General features: G+C 33.6%; 2 protein-coding genes across 2 annotated transcripts; both read left to right on the top strand.

The window, feature by feature from the left end:
• Positions 1-8,862: 8,862 nt before the first annotated feature.
• Tbce (Tubulin-binding cofactor E) lies at positions 8,863-18,399 on the top strand. Its single transcript, XM_090117194.1, has 7 exons — positions 8,863-9,310; positions 11,352-11,458; positions 11,996-12,175; positions 12,639-13,053; positions 13,492-13,623; positions 17,404-17,560; positions 17,926-18,399. The coding sequence occupies exons 1-7, from the start codon at positions 8,963-8,965 to the stop codon at positions 18,237-18,239; spliced, it is 1,653 nt and encodes a 550-aa protein (XP_089973320.1). The 5' UTR covers positions 8,863-8,962; the 3' UTR covers positions 18,240-18,399.
• Positions 18,400-18,965: 566 nt separating this feature from the next.
• Positions 18,966-23,618, top strand: LOC149896922 (uncharacterized). Its single transcript, XM_090117302.1, has 6 exons — positions 18,966-19,314; positions 19,696-19,795; positions 20,268-20,832; positions 21,266-21,422; positions 22,296-22,430; positions 23,506-23,618. The coding sequence occupies exons 1-6, from the start codon at positions 18,966-18,968 to the stop codon at positions 23,616-23,618; spliced, it is 1,419 nt and encodes a 472-aa protein (XP_089973428.1).
• Positions 23,619-24,112: the final 494 nt, after the last annotated feature.

Here is a 24,112-nt window from a genome sequence, read left to right as displayed (position 1 = left end):
TTTCATGATACATTGCAGCAATGTGGACGGTGAATTCTTTCATTGCATGTTACATTGCATGTTACGTTTCACCAGTCTGGACCCGGCATAACAAAAATGAATTTTGTTTCCTAATAAATCGTCATAGTATAACTATCCAGTCATTCGCAAAACTCGTCTTCATAAAAAAAACACCATACTAATCTTAAAATTAAACAGTATTACTTATTTCCCGCTAAAACATCTCACCATGCGCGCGCGCAGCGATTCAAAGCGTGAGCAAACCCGGGTGACTCACGTCGCAAAAGCGTCACATAAAACGACATTTTATTCACAAGAAATTCCGTTACCACACTTAGACTTGAGTGAGACTATACTTGGTATTAATTTTATTTTTTGCAAAGCTTAGCCTCCTTATACCGTCTTCGCTCGAAACAAAATGACGGCTTTATTCATAAACGACTTTCCGACGGGAAAGATTTCCTATATATTCGGTATTGAGGAAATGATCAATCATTTTATGAAATGAGCAAATCTACGATATGGCCACGACATAGATACAAAAACAAAATCGTGTGTATAAAACATTTGTATTTTGTACATATTCTATGTATCTATGGTGTTATTCAACTAGGTACTGTCCTAATTGAAATATTCATAGAATTCTTATTAGTTAATGGCTTTCCTAGAAATTTAATCCAAAAATTAGCTATAATTTCGACCGTATAGTTGTTTGTGAATTCTACTTGACTTTTAACGAGGTTATTTATTATAGCACCTTTATTCGACTGTCAACTTGCCTAAAAATACGTCAGTACCAACTTACAACAATATTTAAGTACACAAGAAATATCTAAGATATTTTTTCGCATTGATCACGACTCGCAAATCGCATCGCAAAATTCGATATAAAATAAGATGTTAATCATTTCCATAATACTCGGGTACCACCAGAAGGACAGTACCCGGATCTTTGGAAGGCTTACGTGGGGACACGGATCCAACACGCAGAGGCCCTTTCGAGAATTTTAATGTGTTGTGGGACACCAGCCGCAGCCTGCCCATGACTGCACTATAGAGATACAGCCCTGGGCAGTCCGCGGCCGATGTAGGACTATTGCAGGGTATGGAAATTTAATGATTGGGCTATGGATTGGGATGCTAAATGGACTGGTACTGAGGACTATGGGAAACTATGGCACCTGCCTTTCTACTAAAAGAAAGTAAAAATATGTTGGCAGGTGGTGACTCGCCCTCTCACTGTATGGGCCCCCGAAATAAGTCGCTGCAATAGTGCGACAAGGGGGCAACATATTGTGAGCAGCTAAGGGTGGAGAGGCGTCCCTGGACTTTAAACTACGATCACGCGCTCCCTGAGGGTCCAGCATCACGTGCCCACTCGCCACTTACGCTTCGCATCCACCCTTCGAGCTAAAAGCTCTTATTATTAATTATCTGAAAATTATCAAGAAATTAAGACTAATAAATTTATTGTTTTTACTTTTATGTAACTATCCGGGATAGAACCTAGCACATTCCATAAGGTTCGTTCATTCTTATTAATTCCTTGGTATAAGACCAACGTGTAGAGACCTGCGTGTCCAACAGTCGATTTAATTTCAATTTCCAACGTCGATCACATGACGGGAAACAAATGAAATAATGGTTGAAATGCGGATGTCACACTTACTCGTCATACCTACCTACATCTTCTATCATTGCTTATTTCTTGGTATCATCAGAGTACCATACGTAATGATATTAGCTGTAATATTAGGTATTTAGTTGGTACTTGGTTGGTTGGTACTTCACTTCGAAAAGATCTTAAACAAAATATAATATTTAAACAATCAATTATTATCTCGATTATTATATTATATTATTACAACACCTGTAGGCATACAGGCTGTATGTTTGTACGTATCACCCAAATACCACTGGAAACAAATGCAATTTTCATCGATTATTAGAGGTCTCACGAAGAACATGTGATGGAATTTTTTACATCTTACACGGAGACAATTACATACAAAAGACTAGTGTTTAATAATAATAAATGTATGATTTAAAACTAATATACTACGTTTGTATTATAATTGAGAAATTGTCTGTGTAGCCGACGCTAAAGTGCATTCAGAGGAATTTTGCAACAGAGATAGTTGAGAGACCTTGTAGAGAGACATAACATGGGCTAATGTCGCAAATATATACTTACTGCTAGTTAGTTAAGTGCTTTCACTTATTTTAAGAGACGAGACAAAATGTATTGACACTACCTTTCCGCCCGCGGCTTCGTTTGCATTTTCAAAGAAAAACCTGCATAGTTCCCGTTCCCTTGGGATTTCCGGGATAAAACCTATCCTATGTGATAATCCAAGTTACCCTCTATGTGCTAAATTTCATTGTAATCTGTTCAGTAGTATTTGCGTGAAAGAGTAATAAACATACATACACATACACCCATCCTCACAAACTTTCGCATTTATAATATTAATAGTAGGATAGGATAGGATAAAACAGATTATAAAACGATTGTACCTATATAATATCCTAGATTGCAAATATAGTAAACTACATTCACAAGTGTATAATTAATCACTCATGCGTAATACGTAATCATTTAATAATCCAATAATTGCATTGATGAAAGATTAGTCATTGGAACAGTATGATAAATGTGGAGAATTATCGCACCTCCGTTATGAATGGGAATTTTTATCTTTATCGTTGTTTTTCATTTAAAGGCCGATTTTTCAATCCATAGTTAAAACTTATCCGCCCAATAAAGTATTACACGATTATATTAAAATGTCACCCGTAAACTGTCAAAGACGGGAAAGAATATATTTTTGAAATGGTAGTTTAATACGTTATTCGACGAATAAGTATTAACCAAGGATTGAAAAATCAGCCCTAAAATAAACAGCTCGTTAGAATACTTCAAGAAGACTACCTATGTCTAAATAGAAAGAAGCTCCTCTTTTTTTTAAGTCCATTAAAAGCCGTTTCAAAACATCTACATTTTCTGTTACATATTTGTTTGTCACTCCTTCACGCAAAAACTGCTGAACCGATTTTCATGCAATTTGGCACATGGAGAGTAACTTAGATTAACACATAGGATCACGAAAATCCCAAGGAAACGGGAAATATGCGGGATTTCCTTTTACCACGAACAGCTTACAGCTAGTAAACACATAAAGCAAAAAAATAACAAGAAAACAACCCCACTACATATTTAATTAAGAAAAATAATGAAAACAACTACGCCGCACGCGGTAAACTCATTAGCGGTCGCGTCCTATAGGGCGATTTCAAAATATAATTGTCACCAATTGTTGCATGCGTGTAAATTATATTTGTCGGTAGGACGTTGTAATTTAGGTGACAATTTAGAAAACGCTACCAACATTATTTATGTTGTGACGTCACGATCGTTGCTTACTATGAAGCTTCGTGAAGCAACTACTTGCTTCATCCCTATGGAAAGAGCGAATAACTTACATAGTAAAAATCCCTCTGTAATATAATATTTAAATGCTTAAATTGCTGAATGGGAATGGATAAGTTTTTTTAAAGCAATAGATTCAAGTAATAATCATAATAAATACGATTTCGTAAACTGTCGCCGAAACAATACAAAAATATGCGATTGTAATAATGGATATCATGATAAGATTGTGAAAGTGAGCAAAAACAGGGAAAAAAACTAGCCATTTACCAACGCATACAATTAGGTTTTGCATCTTCCATTCACTTTTAAATTTCAGTAATATCATCGTATTTCGAAACTAAATCAACTTCACCAGCAATCAGTCTCACCTTCAATCATAAACGCCATACAAAAATCAATATCCATCCCTCACCATTCAAATCATTATACTGTTATAATGTCAAACTTAGTCATATATGTATACATATGTAACTGAGGCCATCCTCAAATAGCATAAGCGAACATGCAATATGCACTATCTATAAATTATTTATAGCAGATTACCTTGAAAATGACGAACAGCGACTTAAACGGCTGAATAATTTAATGTACATTAAAATGAGCATATCCGGTGTGTAATGTTAAACTGAATGGACGCAAAATGTTTTATTGAAAAAATATATCAACCTTGATATTACTAGTCCTGCAAGATACAAGATATATGCGTTAGTATGGTTCGATAAATTTTATACAAAAAGTTGCTCTAGAAAAATTTAAAATTATTATGATGTATCTCGTCAATTATCAAGTCTTATTACTTAGTACTTTGTGAAGCTACCGTTTTTTAATTTACTTAATTGCAAATTTTACACATTCGTAATGAATATATTATTAAACATCTAGTTCAAGTACAATCCTTAATCCTTTTAAAGCTTTTTAACAGGCCACAGCTGACATCACATCATAACTCAATATTTAAATTATATGAAGGTTTTGAACATTTAAATCAGCATTTTTTTAATGTGGGTGGAGGTGCCTTTGAAAAATTCAAACAGTATATATGGGTCTTCAACTATTTTTCTAAATTTCATCGAAATTGCTAATGTGCTTTCTAAGCCTCTGCAATTAAAGTTAATAGATAAACTTTTGCATTAATAATATTAGTGAATAATATTCTAATCTATATAATAAAAATTAATCGCTAAATGTGTTGGTAAGCGCAAAACTGGAGAATAATATTTTTTATAATATTCCTTGAAGTAGAAGCCGGTGTGGACTGCTAGTATTAGTATAAATTATTTTGAAAGATAGACCATCTACAGTAGAACTCCAATTATCCGAATTAATGGGGACCGGGACCCATTCGGATAATCAAGTATTCGGGATAATCGGATTTAAAAAAAAATATTGCCATTGGGGAGAATAAAAGCTACGTTTTGATATTGCACTATTTTTTTATTGAATTAAATGAAAGAAACAGGAAATTTTCACATGTTTCACATTATTTTTGCAATCATTTTTCTTATTTCCTCTAGTGAAAACGCATCTTTATCATCATCATCCTCTCCATATTCTTGTTAGGGGAAGAATTATAGCGCACTTTGACTTTTTTTGGACTTTTTTTTGTGATTCGGATAATCGGCGATTCGGATAGTCGGAGTTCGGATAATTGGAGTTCTACTGTACTAAAAAAACATCACTACATAGTATAAAACAAAGTCGCTTTCTCTGTCCCTATGTCCCTTTGTATGATTAAATCTTTAAAACTATGCAACGGATTTGGATGCGGTTTTTTTTAATAGATAGAGTGATTCAAGAGGAAGGTTTTAGTATATAATTTATTGGGTTTTAGACAAAGCGGGCGAAGCCGCGGGCGGTAAGCTAGTATGATATAACTTTAAAAACAATTTATTAAATGTATTAACTATTAAATGAATACTCAAGAGACATTAAATTGTATTAGAACACAACCATTTGCTAAATTAAGTCATAGGTTAATTGTATTGTGTAGGACATGACCTAGCATAACAATTAATTAATGATAACAACAATAGAGTAGTTTTTAATTTAATTTTTTAATCTATTCATATTAAGGCCGCCTCTTCAGCACAGTGCAGTGGTTAATGCATGAGCGTAGAATGTGCGGTCCTGGATTCAATTCCCGGTGGAGACAGAGACATGATTTTCAAGAGCAACTATGGAGTTTCTTGCCGGTTCTTCTCCATAGATACTGCTTTCCGAATCGGTGGTAAATGTTAAAAATATGTTAGGACGATTTAAAAGAGCTTCTAGAAGAAGTCTAATTGAATAAATAAATGTTTGAGTTTGAAGGGAAAAATAATGTCTTAATCTGGCAGGACACAAAAGGCTACTTGATATTAATGAAAATTGATCAGTGAAACAGATGTATGTATAATGCATCTGCCCCATGGGTGGTGCCCACACTAGGGGTGGAGACACAGGACATCACTATATTTGTATTAAGGTACTAGCGGTCCGCCCCGGCTTCGCCCGTGGTACATGTTTACGTTTTCTCTACATAAGAACCATCCTCGTACTTCAAGGAATATAATAAAAAAAGAATTATCGAAATTGGTTCAGCCGTTCTCAAGTTATGCGCTTACCAACACATTTTGGGATTCATTTTTATATTATAGAAGATTATGTTATAAGAAATTGAAAAGCCAAAAAAAAAATATCTACCCAGGAGCCGGGGCAAAAAGATTGTGTATAAAAATAATGTTTTGTTAAAATTCTATTGTCTAAAGTTCAAAACAGCCATTACATTAATAACTTGTACTTTATTACACAAATTATTCATAGAATAGATTAAACTTGACAATGTATGATTCAATTTGGAAATAATGTTTTCCATGAAAATTAGTAATGCAATAATTGTACAATGTGGGTATAGATAACTGATAAATATGTGAAAAATTGGCAAACAATAAGAAAAATGCTAAATCATGTTTCATAAAATGTTTGTTTTCAGTTACAGACTATTCTTTATTTATTTTTATTCCTATTTGTTGCATATCATAAATCGTAATAAATTACGAAAATTACATTTATTTCCTATAAAACTGTTATCAGTTATTCACCTTCCCTATCCAATGAAAATGAGTTCGATTTGATAAATATACAGAATAAATATTTCGATTTAATAGCAACGAGGGCGTTAGTCACACCGACTTTCCCTTCTCATTGAGCTCACCCTAATTCAAAGAAAAATTACGTGTCGTCCTTACAGAGTCATTCTCATAAATTGATTCCCAAATTCAAGGTCAACTCTGCATGTTCAGCCCTAGGGAGAAACGAAAATAATCTATAAAACCAACGTGTGGGGTACAATACCCATTACGAGAAACAAAAATCAATAATAATTGCAATCGAGTACATTTTTCATTCATCGTATACCGTAACAAGGTATTTACATAAAACACAGAGCTTTATACAATTTCATTCATAAAACTATAATTATGAGCATAATTACTTGATCGATGTACCATGACAGGGATGTCTGTTTACGTTATATTAACTCGGTCAAAAACCTAGCTAGAGAACAAACAGATGGACGAGAAAGGGTAAATATTAAAGTTTAATTATAGATCGACGCGTGCGAGCTCATATTAGACATTATTTATTTGTTTTCGTCGCGAAAGCTCTACGAAATGTACATACCTCATTTTTATTATGTATCCTTTGTCAAAATCAATTCTGATGCACTATTGCACAGCACGGAACAATTGTTCACTTAAAAACAGCATATTTTCACAAACACACGCGAACATTTCAAAATTATCGACTCAGATACACGGCTGGCACTTTGAGGGTGGCCATTTTTGTCAAAAATCAAAAGCACTGTCTGTTTTTTTCGTTTACGTTCCGATTTTCTCACTTTTCGGCGAATATTTGTGCGAGAGGACGCTAGCACTGCAAGCCGACGACAGTAGCGAATTAAAAAAAATCACCGAGATCTGCCGGTCATACACCTCCCATTTAGAGTAACATCCAGTGTTAGCAACCTGAAGTGAGCTGATTATCGTACCAGGGGCGTAAAATTATCGTACATTAGGCGTTTTTGGTTCGAAATTATCGTACTTTTTAGAATAAAGTCAATTATAAATAAATAAATCATATAAATTGTAATATTGATAAGTATGCAAGTTCTCTATAGTTAATCTTTGTTTAACTACCGCTGTCAAATCAACGGGATACTGAAACCCAAACGTTTTACGTGCCTTAATATTCATTATACTCTTTGGTTTTACGCGTGGTACAGACTACAGACCTGAACCGATTCCATTTCCACTTTATGTTCAATAAACGCGCCAAGTTTAAAATTCAATCTGACAAAATTTCACTGTTCCCATGAAAGTTCGATATGAAACACGTCAAAATTTCATATTTTTATGGGTGAAATAATGTAAATTCTCGAATTTTGCCTGATAGAAATTATCGTAAAATCAGCGTACGATAATAACATGCTATCGTACATCGTACGTAGGCACCAAATTATCGTGTTTGTACGATAATTATCGTACGGTTGGGAACGCTGGTAACATCCGTACAAAATGTTATATTATTTTTAAAATTCACCAGCGTGGCTATATTTAACTTTATTTCACATACTAAATTACTTGACTATCATAAGGAAATTAACTTCGATCTTATTTGCAAAATGTAGATTTATTTTAATATAAAACCGGACATATATTATAATTTTCGTCCTTATTTAGAGCCTCTTTATCGGGGTCGCGTTATAGCTGAACAATGACCGACCAATCAAGTTAGTTGAAACTGACATAAAAAGCATAAAATCATCCAAGTGCTGCCATCTATTGAATATCTGTGAAGTTAAGAAACTTGTAAAAAAACTTTATTTTATAACAGGGCTGCCATAAATTAAACTATTGCCGCTTTCTACGGCATTTTAGCCTAGCAAAGCATGTTTCTAAAATTTCAACATCGTCATAATTTGGATATTATTAAGATGATTATTTGTATGTATTACAAATTATCCTTTAACCTTGCTTAAAATACTATATATTACATGATCGTTCTTATAAATTTATATGAAATTAAAGACAAACCAATAATGTTATTCAATACCTAGTCTGTTCATAATTTGGCAAACGTATAAATTTCGGCAAAATTTCAACTCAATTGATATAGTGCACAATAATTCTCTAGACTTTATAAAACTATAATATTAGTAGGGCTAATGTTATTAAAATTAAGTTCATGGTTTATATCATAACAATATTACATAATAACTTCTCTTGATTACTTATAATATATCTATTTCCTATGTCAGAACATTAGACTTCTTAGAAGGTATACTTAGGTGAAATGTATAATTTATTTTCCCAATGAATAAGCATTACTTGCAAAGGAAATACTATTTATGGCAGCCCCACCCCATAACGACAGTCTATTGACTCCTTTGTTAAATGTCAGCTTGACAGTTGTCACACGCAGAGCTTTCCGAAAAGAGATCAATCTGTTTTTCTTTTGATAAATAGTTCCTTTTTCGAAAACATAAAAATAATGGTGGGCGCTATGCCTGTAAATTTAATACCAAAATTTTGTAACGGCGCGATGGATAGTCGTAACGGTTCCGATGAGAACGAAATTCAAGTGACCATTGGTAGTAGGGTAAAAAGTAATGACGATTTTGGTACTGTGAAATACATTGGTGAAGTTCAGGGATATAAGGGGATTTGGTACGGAGTCGAGTGGGATAATGTTGAGCGCGGGAAACACGATGGATGTGTTGATGGGATCCAGTACTTTAAAGCGACGAAGCCTGGAGCGGGCTCTTTCGTGCGCCCGAACAAAATTTCTCCCATGATAACTTGTGCAGAAGCTATACAGAAGTATTACGGAGATCGCGAGGTAAAATCTAACATAAAATTACTTATATTTTTAATTTGAATACACCATTAAAGTTATAAAACTTTGTCATAATGTTCCATATACATACAATTGAATTATGAATCATCCACACCCACACAAAAGACTGTTTTGATAAGTGTTGTTATTGTTTTATTAACAACTGTTAACATTTTATTTATAATGTAGGCTAAAAGTATGTTTCAAGTTAACTTTCGTATGTTTTTATTACATAAAAAAAAAAATAATTAAAAAAAATCGAGGCATTTATTACTTTAGTTTAATAAACATAAAAAAGCATGTGTCATGTATTTGGCTCGTGTGATGCATAATAATTTCAATTAAACATGAATTTTATTATTATAAAAGTTCAAATACCATAAATAACTGAAATTATGAACTTGAACTTATATATTGTTATCTGTTTGGATTCAGAAGTTAATACTCAAAAGAATTTTCAATAAACTTTTTTTAGATGTTCAGATAATATACATACATAGCTATAAATTATGTTTTAGCTGACATGTTTAGTGTATATTAAAAGTAAATCTAACTTTCAAGCTCAACAATTTATTTACTTGACTAGACTTCTTTTAGAAGCACTTTTGAATTGCCATAACATATTTTTACCATTTACCACCGGCTTGGAAAGCAGCTATTCCATTTGGAATGTACTTATTTTTTCTTTCATTCTTATCTAAAATATCTTAAAAGTGAATAAGACGAAACAATGACAATATTTATCAATGTCAAGGTGGGGTAGTTTTTGAGTTAAATCATAAGAAACAAACAATTAATAATTATAGGTAAACCAGAATCTGATGGCAATTAGGGAAATCAAAATTTTGAGTGTGCAACCCTGGGGAAAATGGACTGAACGATCTTGATACTGCTTATTTTCTATTTTGTCCTCAATATCATTAGTCACATTACATAAGTGTACTTAATAATGAGATATCCACTTAGTATTATGTAGGTACATACTTACATGTATAATATACAATTATACATATTACTTTTATACAGGTAATACATATTATTATTTACACATACCTATATTTGTATATTCATTACCAGTATGCCATGAGAAAATATCGATATAATGATAATGTAGATCAAAACTGCTTATAATTTTTTATAAAATAAAATAAAACTATGTTTATTTTCGTAAGTATTAACTTATAAAATAACACACATTATAAAATTGACTTGGACAGCTTGGACTTGACCAATAGCCGTATTGGAAACTCCTGTAATAAGTATTCATAAAATTATATTCTAATCAACAAACAATATTATAGTTACCTACATATAATATTTTTTTTTAATTTTAAGCATCAAAACGGGTAAGTCCAATTAACCAATAAAATCTTCAAAATTGAAAATTGTGATGTGTTTGACCCTTATTCATCGAATGTTTTTCTATACATTATAAACAACACCTCTTGCTTGTGATCGCAGCGGCTTTTTCGACATTTACGAAGATTTTTTAGACAAAATCCTAAAAATTATTCATCAACTGCAAAAAAGACAAATAATTTGACAACCAATTTGATAGTTGTCAAATAAGTTGCCACATGAAAATCTTTTATTTCTTAAATATAAATATGCCATCAGATTCTGGTAGACCTATAAATTGTATTTGGTATAATATTTTATTTAGATAAGTACTGCCAATTATTGTAATCAATTTGTTTTTACCATTAGGTAATCATCATATACTTAAGAGCAATATCAAAAATTTTTTTTTTTTTATGTATGTGTAAATGCAATCTGTTCATAGAACATTCAGTACTTAGTTATGAATGTATTGAGACTTGTAGGGCGGGCGATCCAGTGATGCAAAAAATATTTGAATCAAAAAAATAACTTTGAAAATTTAAAAAATATGTCTTTCCTGGTTTTATGAAACCAGAACATTCTGGTTTGTGACCGCTCTTTTTAGAAAAAATTCCTTTCATAAAGAAAGCATTATGTAAGAGAGATTTATAGGAATTCAGGGTCATAAATAAATGTACAACAAAATACTTTTATTATATTTCAGGATGAAACCGTAGCAGCTCATCGCAGGACAGTCATCAATGAATGGAAGCGAGAAATGGGTGCTCCGTTTATTGAAATGGTTGGCTTCGAGAAGATTCACCAGAAACAGTATGTGAATTTAATTAGCAATTTAAAATAGCATAGTGACTATTATATACAAAAATAATGTTTAAATTAAAACCTACCATTCCAGCAATTAGTTTGTTGAATAAAACTTTTCAAATTTACAAATTTAAACTATTTTAACAACCAGCAGTATTACAAATAATAAATCGACACTTACTTTTAGGCATAAAATGCAATTTTACAACTATCATGTTAAAATATTTTTGATCATAAGATCAAAATGATTTGACAATCTTGGATTCCAATTTTATGAAGAACTAGCTTCCGCCCACGACTTTGTACGTGCATCCCCGTTTTTCCCCGTTCCCGCAAGAATTTCAGGAAATCCTTTCTTAGCCGATGCCTACGTCCTAACATCTACCTGCATGCCAAATTTCAGCCCGATATGTCCAGTGGTTTGGGCTGTGCGTTGATAGATCACTATATCAGTCACCTTTGAGTTTTATATATATAGATTTGAAAAAAAATAAGTCATCAAGTCAATGACAATCATATATTTATTCTACACACACGTTCCAGAAAATTCGACCGCCTCCTCGAAGTGTGCGTCCACGATCAAGCCATAGCAAAGTCGGGCGATGTATTCTCTCTATGCCCCAATGTAAGAAGCTTGGATGTGTCGCAGAATCTGTTCTCGAATTGGCGGGAAGTGATCACTTTGAGCGCTCAACTGCCGGATTTGAGGGAGTTTGATGTGAGGTGAGTGAAAATACATAGCTTGACCGCTCTGTCTGTTCCAGCTAGATTTTTATGGGACTTTCACTTGCAGATAATCAATGTTATAAGAAGTAACTTAGGCTACATTTTTCTGATATTTCTTAGCTGTGTCCTGCGGTTTCATCCGCGTAAATTTTTCCCTTTTTATCCTAATGTTCCTAATCCTTATGAAATATCAGAAAAAAATAGTCTAAGTTAGTTCTTATTACATTGGTTATGTGTCAGTAAAAGTCCCATCAAAATCGGTCTAGCCGTACAGGAGGTTAGCTGGAACAAACAGACAGATAGTAGTCATTTTCAAGATTCTTGAAATTGACCAAATACATAACTTCTTTTAATCCTAATTTTTTTTTATCTCATCTTTCTTTCCTTTTTATTTTAGTGAATAAAAAAAACATATTTTTGAATAAAACAATAATTTACGAAACCTTTATTCTATTTACAGCAAAAACCGCATGGCCATCGACATGCCGACAGAAACTATGATCCAACTATCGAAAAACTTTGCCAACCTTGAAAAACTGAACATTTCCGTATGCGATTACGAATGGTCCGACCTCCTTGCGCTATCCCACCTCTGGCCGAATATAAACGAAATCATAGCCGCATATAACAGAATTAAAAAAATAACACCGCCACATGACACTTTGAGCACATTGACAGTTCTGCGGTTAGATGGCAACCCCATAGATTGTTGGCGGGAAATTTTGAATCTGGGCTGTTTGTCAAATTTGACAGTTCTAAGTTTGAACGATTGCTTCATTGAGGATATACGGTTTAACGACGACCCGGGAAACGCGAAGGTCGATGTTTTTGAAAATTTGGAAGTGCTGTTTTTGAACAGGAATAGGATCCGTGATGTAAGTATAGACTACATATTAAAAAAAAAAACATTTTTTTTTTCATTTAATTCGAATTATTTCACAGTTTAAAAGACTTTCTTTCATATACTTAAGTAGATTATTGTATCCATATCATAAATATTTTATAATAATTCTTAGTTATTAAAGAATACCACACGAATTATACTCAAAATAAACTAAAACTATTTCTAGTTTATTATTTATCCTTCTATCTGTTGGTTGCCTGGAAGAGATCACTCTTAAGTGATAAGGCCGCCTTCTGTGCTGTTTTTCTTTTAGAATAAGTTTTGTTTGTATTTTGGTAGCATAATAAAGAGTTTAAATAAATAAATAAAACATATCAATAAACAAAATATACTTCAAAATCCTATATAAACCAATATTATTTACTTTACCTAATTAAAATGTATTTTTAATATACAAATTTATTTTCAGTGGCGGTCAGTCAGCGAATTGGACAAACTAAAGAATCTCAAAAAGCTATACTTCTTAAAGAACCCAGTGCAAAATACTGAAGACTACGACTCTGCGTCACAACTGATTATTGCGAAAATTGGAAATTTACAGGTAACATAAATCCATTCTAATGAAATGTTTGTTTGTTTGAATGCGTTAGTCTCAAGAACTACTGGACCAATTTCGAAATATCTATAAATATCTATACTTCTATACTAATATTCCTATACTAATAATCATATTCCTTTTTCTATTGTTAGTTGTTCTCCCCAACCCCCGCCTTCTGATGCGGCCGAGCATCTTCTTGTTGAAGTCACCTTATCTAACGCCAAAATTCTTTTAGGAGTTTTTTATTCGCCTAACCTTCGTGTTGATTTCTTTTCTTCTTTTGACTGTACTCTTGACTCTTTTTCTCCTCTCTATAAACATGTAATTTTTATGGGTGACTTCAACACTTGCCTCCTCAAAAATGACCATCGAAGTAGAAAGTTGATATCCGTTGTTGATTCATATAACCTTAACATCCTTCCTCTTCTAGCTACCCACTCCCTTCCTAACTGTTCACCTTCTCTCCTTGATCTCATCATAGTTTCCTCTCCTGAGCATGTTGCTAAGCATGGTCAATGCCCTGGTTCCTTGTTCTCCTATCATGACCTCATTTTCCTCTCTTATTCAGTGAAACCACCCAAAACTAAACCTAAAATTGTCATGCAACGCAATTTTGGTAGAATCGATCATGATCGACTGCGTGAAGATGCTCTCAAGATTGATTGGTCGGCTGTTTACGCTGAAAATTCCATTAACGATAAGGTGGCTCTCTTCAACTCTTTACTACTGAACTTATTTGATATTCATGCTCCAATACGTCCAGTCAAGTTGAAGCAGCTTCCTGCTCCTTGGATGACGGCTGAACTTAAATCGTTGTTAAAAAAAAAGGCTCGTGCTAAGGCAAAATTAAACTCCACAGACTCGGATACTAATCGTGAAAAATTTCAGAAAATTCGAAATCGCTGCAATACATTATGTAGGGATGCACAACGACGTCACATATCCCAATCTGTCGAAAACGGCGACCCCTCTAAAGTGTGGAAATTCCTAAAAACTCTTGGTATTGGCAAGAAAACGCAAAAATCTTTTCCATCATCAGTTAATATTGATGATCTAAATTCTCATTTCTCTAGTCCTTTTTTGGACTTTGACGCTAACTCTAAATCCCGTACATTAAATTACCTTAACTCCTTACCTTCTCCTGATATTCCTCCGTTTGTTTTGCGTCAGTTTACCGATTGTGGTGTTGAGAAGAGTATAATGTCAATCACCTCTAAGGCGGTTGGAAGTGACTGTATTGGTCGGAACATGATCATTCCCATCCTTCCTATCATTATCCCGATTATCACTCATATTTTAAATTTTTCCATCTCCTCTGGCCAATTTCCTGATAATTGGAAAAATGCTCACATTTTTCCTCTTCCTAAGAATCCTAAACCATCTGCCCTTTCAGACTTCCGTCCTATTGCTATTCTACCCTTCCTGTCTAAAGTTTTAGAACGCTTAGTACAAGAGCAACTAAGTCGCTTCCTCAATACTCACGATCTCCTCAATCCTTTTCAATCTGGCTTCCGACCAGGTCACAGCACAACTACTGCTCTTATCAAAATCACAGACGACATTCGCCGGGGGTTTGACAACAAGCAGCTAACATTACTTTCTCTACTTGACTTTAGCAACGCATTTAACACCGTCGATCATGATGTTTTGTTAGCAATGCTACGCTCTCTCAACATATCTCCAACGGTTATTGACTGGTTTCATAGTTACTTGTTTGGACGTCGGCAGCGTGTCATGGTTGAAGACTTGTCTTCTTCTTGGTGTAACGTAAATGCTGGCGTTCCGCAAGGTGGCGTGTTGTCTCCTCTCTTATTTTCAATTTTTATTAACTCTATTTCCAGTAATATTAATTCTCCCTATCATATGTATGCAGACGATTTCCAATTATATTCGCACGCCTCTTTATCTGAACTACCGAACGAGATTTTTCGCTTAAATACTGAGCTAGCTGCCATCGTTAAATGGAGTAAAGACCATGGTTTAAAAATCAATCCTGAAAAAACCAAGGTTATTGTTTTGGGAAGTAGGCAGCTCACAAGTCGAATTAACTGGGAAGATCTACCTAGTGTTACGGTAGACGGCACGATGATTCCCTTCAGTAAAAAGGTGAAAAGTCTTGGTTTGCACTTGGACGAAAACCTATCCTGGTGTGATCAAATTAAAGAAGTGCAGAAAAAAGTATATGCCTCTGCTTCTTCTCTTCGTCGGTTGCGCAACTTCCTTCCGATTTCTACCAAAATTGCGTTGTCACAATCCCTTTTACTCCCTTTCCTGGATTATGCCGACTCCTGTTATCCCGATCTTCACGAATATCAACTGGACGCTCTCGAAAGGCTGCAAAACTTTTGCATCAGATTCATCTTCGGCTTACGCAAGTTCGATCATGTTTCTGATTTTCGCAAAAGACTTCACTGGCTCCCTATTCGTCTTCGCCGGAATACTCACATCCTTCAACTCCTGTACTCTATCCTGTTTGACCCGAAAACTCCTATCTACCTTAAGAATCAGTTCCAATATTTACATTCCAATAGTTCCCTTTCCCTCCGTTCTTCTGATCTCCTTCTCCTATCCACCCCTATTCACCATTCCAATTTTTTTAACTCATCCTATACCGTCCTAGCAATTCGACTGTGGAACTCTCTCCCTGAGACTATCAGACGCGCCAAATCACCGCATATGTTCAAAGCACTTGTCAAAGAGCACTTTTTTTCCACTATTTAGTTACCTTTTTTATCTTATGTATATGTATGTATTTATATGATTTTGTATTTGTATTGTATATACAATGTTTAATATTATGTATAGTATATTATATTTTATTTATTGGCATATTTATGTATCTTATATTTATATATAAGATATATATCTTATATATAATTGTATTTATTATTATTTTTTAAGTATTGATGTAGTATGTATGTAATATTGATATTATTGAGTTTTGTATGCATTGTTATTTATATAATATTTTCGATAGTTTTTGATTTTGTTTTCTTATCCTTGATTTTATTTATTCTTTTTTTTTTTTTCTTTTTGATTGCGCCTTCGCGTTTAACCAGCATCGTACATGTCCTTTATTTTTACGGTTGCCTGGAAGAGATTGCTTTAAGCAATAAGGCCGCCAATTGTGCACTTACCATATTCATGTTCTCTATGTTAAATTATATATTATGTTTTTTATTACTGGTATTGTACAATAAAGTGTAAAAATAAAATAAAAAATAAATATTATAAAGCTGAAGAGTTTGTTTGTTTGAACGCGCTAATCTCAGGAACTACTGGTCCGAGTTGAAAAATTATTTCGGTGTTAGATAGCACATATTTTATCGAGGAAGGCTATATAGGCTATATATCATCACGCTAAGACCCATGGTTTCAAAATCGGGGATTTTTCTATGCTGGGTGATTTGCTTTTACTTCTCGGGCGAAGCCGCGGGCGGAAGGCTAGTTGCAATATACAGTATGTGATCCCTGAGTGCTATAGCACTATTAAAAATCTAAAATATTTGTAAATCATCTGTGCCCCGCGGTTTCTCCCTCTAACAAAATGAGCTGAAACTTCGGCATTTAAATCTGTTTAGTGGTTTTTGCTTATTAGCGTACAAACCTAATATTAAATGTGCTGATTACCTTCTGCCCTGGTTGCCTGGAAGAGATCACTACTAAGTGATAAAGCCGCCAAATACACTAAACTGCTCCTTGCTTTTATTTTTGTATGTTTTAGTATGTAAGTCTGTTTAGTTAGTAAAATAAATAAATAAATAAATGTCTGTTTAATTACAGGAATTAAACGGATCAACAATAACACGGGAATTGCGTAGAGGGGCAGAATATGATTATATGAAACGGTACGGCGCAGAATGGAAATTGGCGCAAAATGACGTTAACACTAAGAAAGCATTCGATTTGGAACACTGTAGATTCCAGGAGTTAATTGATAGTGAGTATTTAAAGTTTTTCAATTTTTTATTCAAAATCTAACTGAAAAATTGTTATAATTGTAAACTTGTACAATTTAGATTGGACAAAAAAGCATGTCTTTAATTTATTTTTAAATTGTCACATCTCATCCTGCATAGAATATCTTTTATATTAATAAATAAAATGAGTATTGATAATTCGCGCTAAAACAGCTTCAGATCTGAGCCTATGTTTGAATCATTAACCTTGCAATGTCGTAATTTTTTTAAACAATGATATTACAAATATAATATAAATCGTATTTTTAACAGAATACCCTTGCAATGTCGTAATTTTTTTAAAACAATGATATTACAAATATAATATAAATCGTATTTTTAACAGAATACGGCATCCCAGACGACAGTCTTCTCGTGAAACAGCAAAAAACAGTAACACTTACATCTCAACTATTAGAAATCACACTACAAGATGAAAACGGTAAAATCATCAAGAAAAAGTTTCCCTCAACTATGGCAGTTCAGAAACTGGTAACACTAGCGCAAAGGCTATTCGCAAAAGGTTTTACGGGATCACCTAAATTATATATAATGGACGACCAAATGCAAGGCGCGGAAATACAACTCGACAATGTTATGAAAGATTTAGCATTCTTCTCAATTAAAAATGGCGACAAAATTATCGTCAGATTCAGATAATGTGCAAATTTGATTTATGGTACTAGCAACACTCAATATGGCTGCATCGTTATTATTGGCGCGTAATTTAAAAATATTATTTTCAAAGTTAGCTTTGTAAATAAACAGAAATTGTACCTGTATTTATTATTTTATTTTGAAAATAAATGTCCTATGTATTTTTAAACTTGTCTTTTATTTCATTTGCTAAATGGTATGGCATGATGTAGGATTTTCCCTCCAAAACTACAAATATTATTTCAGCTATACTGTTACAAAATAATAATGATTACAAGTTTAAATATTACTTGTGTGTCGACCGTTAATAATTTGTTGACCTTCATAATATTGTTAAGGTTATGATTTTCTTTTATTTTCAAATTACCTTGCATAAACACATGTCACCTTGGAGACGAACTTATTGTTTCAATTTGTGAATGAGATTATCATATTCATCGTGATATAGTTAAAGCATCAATTATTGTATTATTAAAAGTAGAAAGAATTATATCGATTAAAATAACAATTAAAATATATTTTTAGCAATCTTTTTTTTTAATCGTTTGTCAATGTTTATTTTGACATAACACTGGCCACTTATAACTCGATCGCCATTGGTAACCGTTGTGTCAACAAAAAAAAAGTATACACAGGAATGGCGGCGAGCGACAAATTCAAAGTTGATTGAAAATTTTGTGATGAAAATCAGTGATACTATCGCCAATTTAGTGTTATAAGTTATTAAATATGGGTAATTGTTGGGGCGTGTTCCGTCGGCGTCGAATACGTCGTCATATTGTGCTCATATTGATAGGTTTAGACAACGCGGGTAAGACGAAAACTGTGAATAATTTAGCTGGAGAAAATGAAGATAAAGTTTTACCCACGGTTGGTTTTAAGGCTGTGAATTTAGTACATAAAGATACGCCTGTAACTATTTACGATTTGGGTGGTGGGCCGCAGTTTCGGCAAATATGGTCTCAATACTATAGTGAAGTTCATGGTGTTATATTTGTGATAGATTCAAGCGATTATTCGCGCTTGGATGAGTGTAAAGTAGTATTAGAAGAGGTATTATCGCACGATAAAATATCAGGTACGTTTATTGTATAGTATATCCCTTATCAGTGGTGTTATGGAGAAATAATTGGATTTGCCATGCCGCTGGCTTTCATATTAATTAAAAGTTTTTTTAGCATACCTACATTATTCAATTTAATCTAAGAATTTAATTAGTATACTATATACTTCGTTCTTTCGTTCCTTTTTTATGTATAAAATCATTTATTGACAATTCATTTAATATAAATTAGGCATAGAAAATATTTTTCTAATTAGAAAATTTCTATGTATCTAGTTTCTTTTGGTCATTAATATTTAATTCATTTACAAGAACATTAATTCTAGAATACTCCTGAATCAACTTTTGATACATGATTTCTTAATTTCTTTAATAATTTAATAAATTTAATTATAGGGAAGCCTGTACTAGTGTTGGCGAACAAACAGGACAAAACAGGTGCGTTGGATGACATAGATGTGGTGGAGAAACTTAATATTGAACCGTTAGTTAATAAGTAAGTATAAAATATTATACTAGTGACTATAAAAATAATATAGATACAAACTAGTAAAATAAATATCAAAACTCTGATTCATTCAATTTCCAATTGGTTTGGTAATTTCTATTCTAATAGGAAAGTTATATGATATTTAGTTTGGAAAGATATATACTTACATTTTAGATTATTGAAGCAAAAAGTTTTCTGTGTTATGACTTTTTTAATGAAGATTATTTTGCAATGTTATTTTAAGATGTTATACACTAAGCATTATTCCATAAAATATTATCTCAGGTGTAAGGTGTTCAAATACTAGCTTACACAGTACAAAAAGACAGACAGATATGAAGATGTACATATATGCGCATGCATACACACACACACTCACACAAACACGCACACACGCAGAAACACACACGCACACGCGCCCATGCCTATGTAATGAATGAATTAATGTCTATTACGCAATTTAAAACACCCTTTACAGATACAGATGCCCGACCCTAGTCGAATCCTACACTGCGGAAGCGACGCCATCAAAATCTAAAAAGATCGATCCGGGCCTTAAAAAGGGCTACCACTGGCTGCTAAACTATATAGTGCGACGTTACGGAGATATAAACCTGCGCGTACAGACAGACATACACACAGAACTCGAACGCAGACGTCGTATGACGAGATCGAACAGAGGTTCCCAAACTTTCACAGCGCTAAGTGATGATATAGCCACTCAAACTGGCTTTGAGAACCCGAACTATGAAATACCTAGCCAAAAAGACAATGGATTAATAGTGGTCAAGCCGATCAAAGTGAACAATGATTCAACGATTACTATAGAAAGTTTGGATTCAGATAGTACGTCCGTTAAGCCAAAATTATCTCCGTTATTTGGTAAAAGGGAAGCAGAAGAAAGTAATTCTAGTGAAATTAAAGTGGAGTTGGAAACTAGGAGTGAATTTAGGAAGTTATCGCCGATTGTTAGGAATAGGGGTGTGAATCATATAGATTTTAAGAATCGGCCGCAGTCCAGCCCTACGTATAAGAAAAATACGGTATTTTACTGTTTATTATAATTTTTTATGTTATCCAAAAGAGATCAGTAGTACCATAGAAATAGGGGTTAAATTTAAATCTGAAATTATGTATTTGTTATGAAAAGTGACGTGTATTTAAAAAAAACTTCTATCATTACACCTGATGTGTATTCGTGTGGAAAATGGAAATCATCATGAAGAAATAAAAAGATATAATAATCAGTATAGCATCAGTATATTTATATGTCTATGTTTTACAACTACCCTCAACAATTTCAACTTTTAAAATAATTGAGGGTAGTCCAAATCTAATCAGATATCAAATTATAAGTGACTTCAAAAAAAAAATTACATACATACATATATTATTTCAATTTTCCTAAGTAACAATTAAAGAAAATTTAGCGACACAAAAAAAAACGTCTAAAATTAAAATATACAACCATTTCAGCTACCGCTTAGCAAAAACTCCTCGCTCATAGAAGATAAGATCACAAAGGACAGTGTCACAGAAGGGACTCGAACCCTGGACTCTAAGAAGCATCGGGTTTTGGTCAACGATATTGAACTTATGCAGATGCATCGAGAGATTGTGCTCACTGAACAAGGTAAATAAATAATTTTATATTTATGTTACCGTAAAACTGTGAATACCGTTAATTATAATTTAATAGATAGATTGATTCAAGAGGAAGATTTGATTATATAATTTATTTGGTTTTAGACGGCTAGTATTTCATAAATTATCCCTATATTTATATATCGAAAACTCGGAAAAGTATATAATTTACTAGCTGCGCTCTGTGGTTTCACATGCGTGGCTCCGTTCCTGTTGGTCTTAGCGTGATGTTATATGTATAACCTATAGCCTTCCTCGATAAATGGGCTATAATATAACATCGAAAGAATATAACAAATCGGATCGATATTAGCGCGTTCAAACAAACAAACAAACTCTTCAGCTTTATAATATTATCTATAATATAAAAATGAATCGCAAAATGTGTTGGTAAGCGCATAACTCGAGAACGGGTGGACCGATTTCGATAATTCTTTTTTTATTATATTCCTTGAAGTACCAGCATGGTTCTTATGTAGAGAAAACATAAATGAGTACCACGGGCTAAGCTGGGGCGGACCGCTAGTATAATATAGATTCGTTTTTAGACAAAGCGGGCGGAAAGCTAGTTCTTCATAAAAAAATTATATATTTATCTTAATATATATAAATCCTGTGTCACAATGTCCTCAATGGACTCCTAAATCACTTAACCGATTATAATAAAATTCGCACACCATGTGCAGTTCGATCCAACTTGAGAGATAGGATAGTTTAAAGTTTAAACATGTAGGTACCACGGGCGAAGCCGGGGCGGACCGCTAGTTTATTATATATATAATTATGGTGTGGTACAATAAATGGTTAAATAAATAAATAAAATTAACGAAATTGACCTACAATACTAATATTTATCTTCCAGAACACCCAAAAGCTCTATCGGACACAATAACAAGTGTCCGGTTCCCACTCAGCGCCCGACCCGCCTCCGCGTCGCAGTCGGTTCGCAGACAACTGGAGATATCCTCGCAACAGCGACGGAGACTCAGTTTGAGATGTTAGTGCGTGAAATAGAACTAAAAACAAAACCAAAATATACTTTCCGAACTAAAACCAAAATACACGGATCAAATAAAACACTATGACTCGGCTTGAGATGTTAGTGCCCATACGAACCGGCAAATCACACTAAGGCCGCCTTTCCATATGCAAGAAAACTTGAGCAAGAAATGTCCGACAGTCCGTCTGACAGCAGCTTGCAAGTCTACTTGCAGGTGGAAACGCGGAATTCGACTTGCAAGCTGCTGTCGGACAGACTGTCAGACATTTCTTGCGGAATTTTTCTTGCAATTGGAAACGCGGCCTAAAACTGTTTAATCTACACCTAAATATACAGTATTTCTACTGTGACCGCCTCCTCGGTACAGTGGTTGACGCGTGAGCGTAACACCGAGGGATCCTGGGTTCGATTCCCGGTGGAGACGAAGAAAAAAAATGTCTTGGTCTGGTAGGATACAGAAGGCTACCTACTTGTCCCTATAGAAAATCGATCAGTGAAACAGATGTATAATGCATCTGCCCCTTACCCTACTTGGGGACATGAGACTTCACTTTTTTAAATATACAATGAATAAATAAATAAATAAAATAAATATTTCAGGACAATTTTCACACACGGCACGATCTGATCCCATACTAAGCTTTCGCTTGTGTTATGGAAACCAGATGGCTGATAAACATACATATATAATTTTAAATAAATACTTATATAGATAATTAACACCCAGACACAGTGCAAACATCTATGTTCATCACACAAATATTTGCCCCGGGTGGGAATCGAACCCACGACCTCTGCATTGGAAGGCAGGGCCACTACCAACCAAGCCAACCGGTCATTATTATAATTATGATTTATAAAATCTTATTGCAACCATTCAATTTAATCTTTAATTGATTTTTATTTAAATCTTGTATGAATAGCTTTGGAGTACCACAAGGATCTATTCTTGGACCATTGCTCTTTCTTACATATATCAATGATACATTACCTCTTTTTAGTTCTTTATTAGCTTCTAAATATTGGAATATTAAATTAAATTATTAAAATTATATTTATATTAATATAACAGATATGCAACGAAACAAAACAAGCCCGGAGCGTACGTCCATGTTGCTATACGAACCGACGAAACAGAAACAACTGGATAAAGGTGATTTTGAACATGCCGCCACCATTAATTGAAATTGGTAAGATTTAATATTTAGGGCCGATTTTTCAATCCATGGTTAAAACTTATCCGCCCAATAAAGTATTGCACGATAATATTAAAATGTCACGTAAACTGTCAAATACAGCCAAAGAATACATTTTTGAAATGGTAGTTTAGTACGTTATTCAACGAATAAGTATTAACCAATGATTGAAAAATCAGCCCTTAGTGTATTTATTCGATTCTATGTAATTGTAAATTATATTGTTTTAACTTATTTTTGAAGGAATTTTACTCACTATGGATGTGTATTGTGTAATCTATACTAATATTGTAAAGCTAAAGTTTGTTTGTTTGTTTGTTTAAACGCGCTTATCTCAGGAACGAGTCCGATTTGAAAAATTCTTTTCAGTGTTAGATAGCCCATTGAGGCTATAGGCTATATATCATCGCGCTAAGACCAACAGGAGAAGGTAAAACCCGCACTGCAGGTAAAACTGCGGGGCACAGCTAGTTTAATATATTA

This window comes from Colias eurytheme, chromosome 27, assembly GCF_061535395.1.
Source record: "Colias eurytheme isolate Ceu_HAF_F1 chromosome 27, ilColEury1 Martin Lab GWU primary, whole genome shotgun sequence".
Classification (NCBI taxonomy): Eukaryota; Metazoa; Arthropoda; class Insecta; order Lepidoptera; family Pieridae; genus Colias; species Colias eurytheme.
This window is presented reverse-complemented; position numbering and strand designations above follow the sequence as displayed.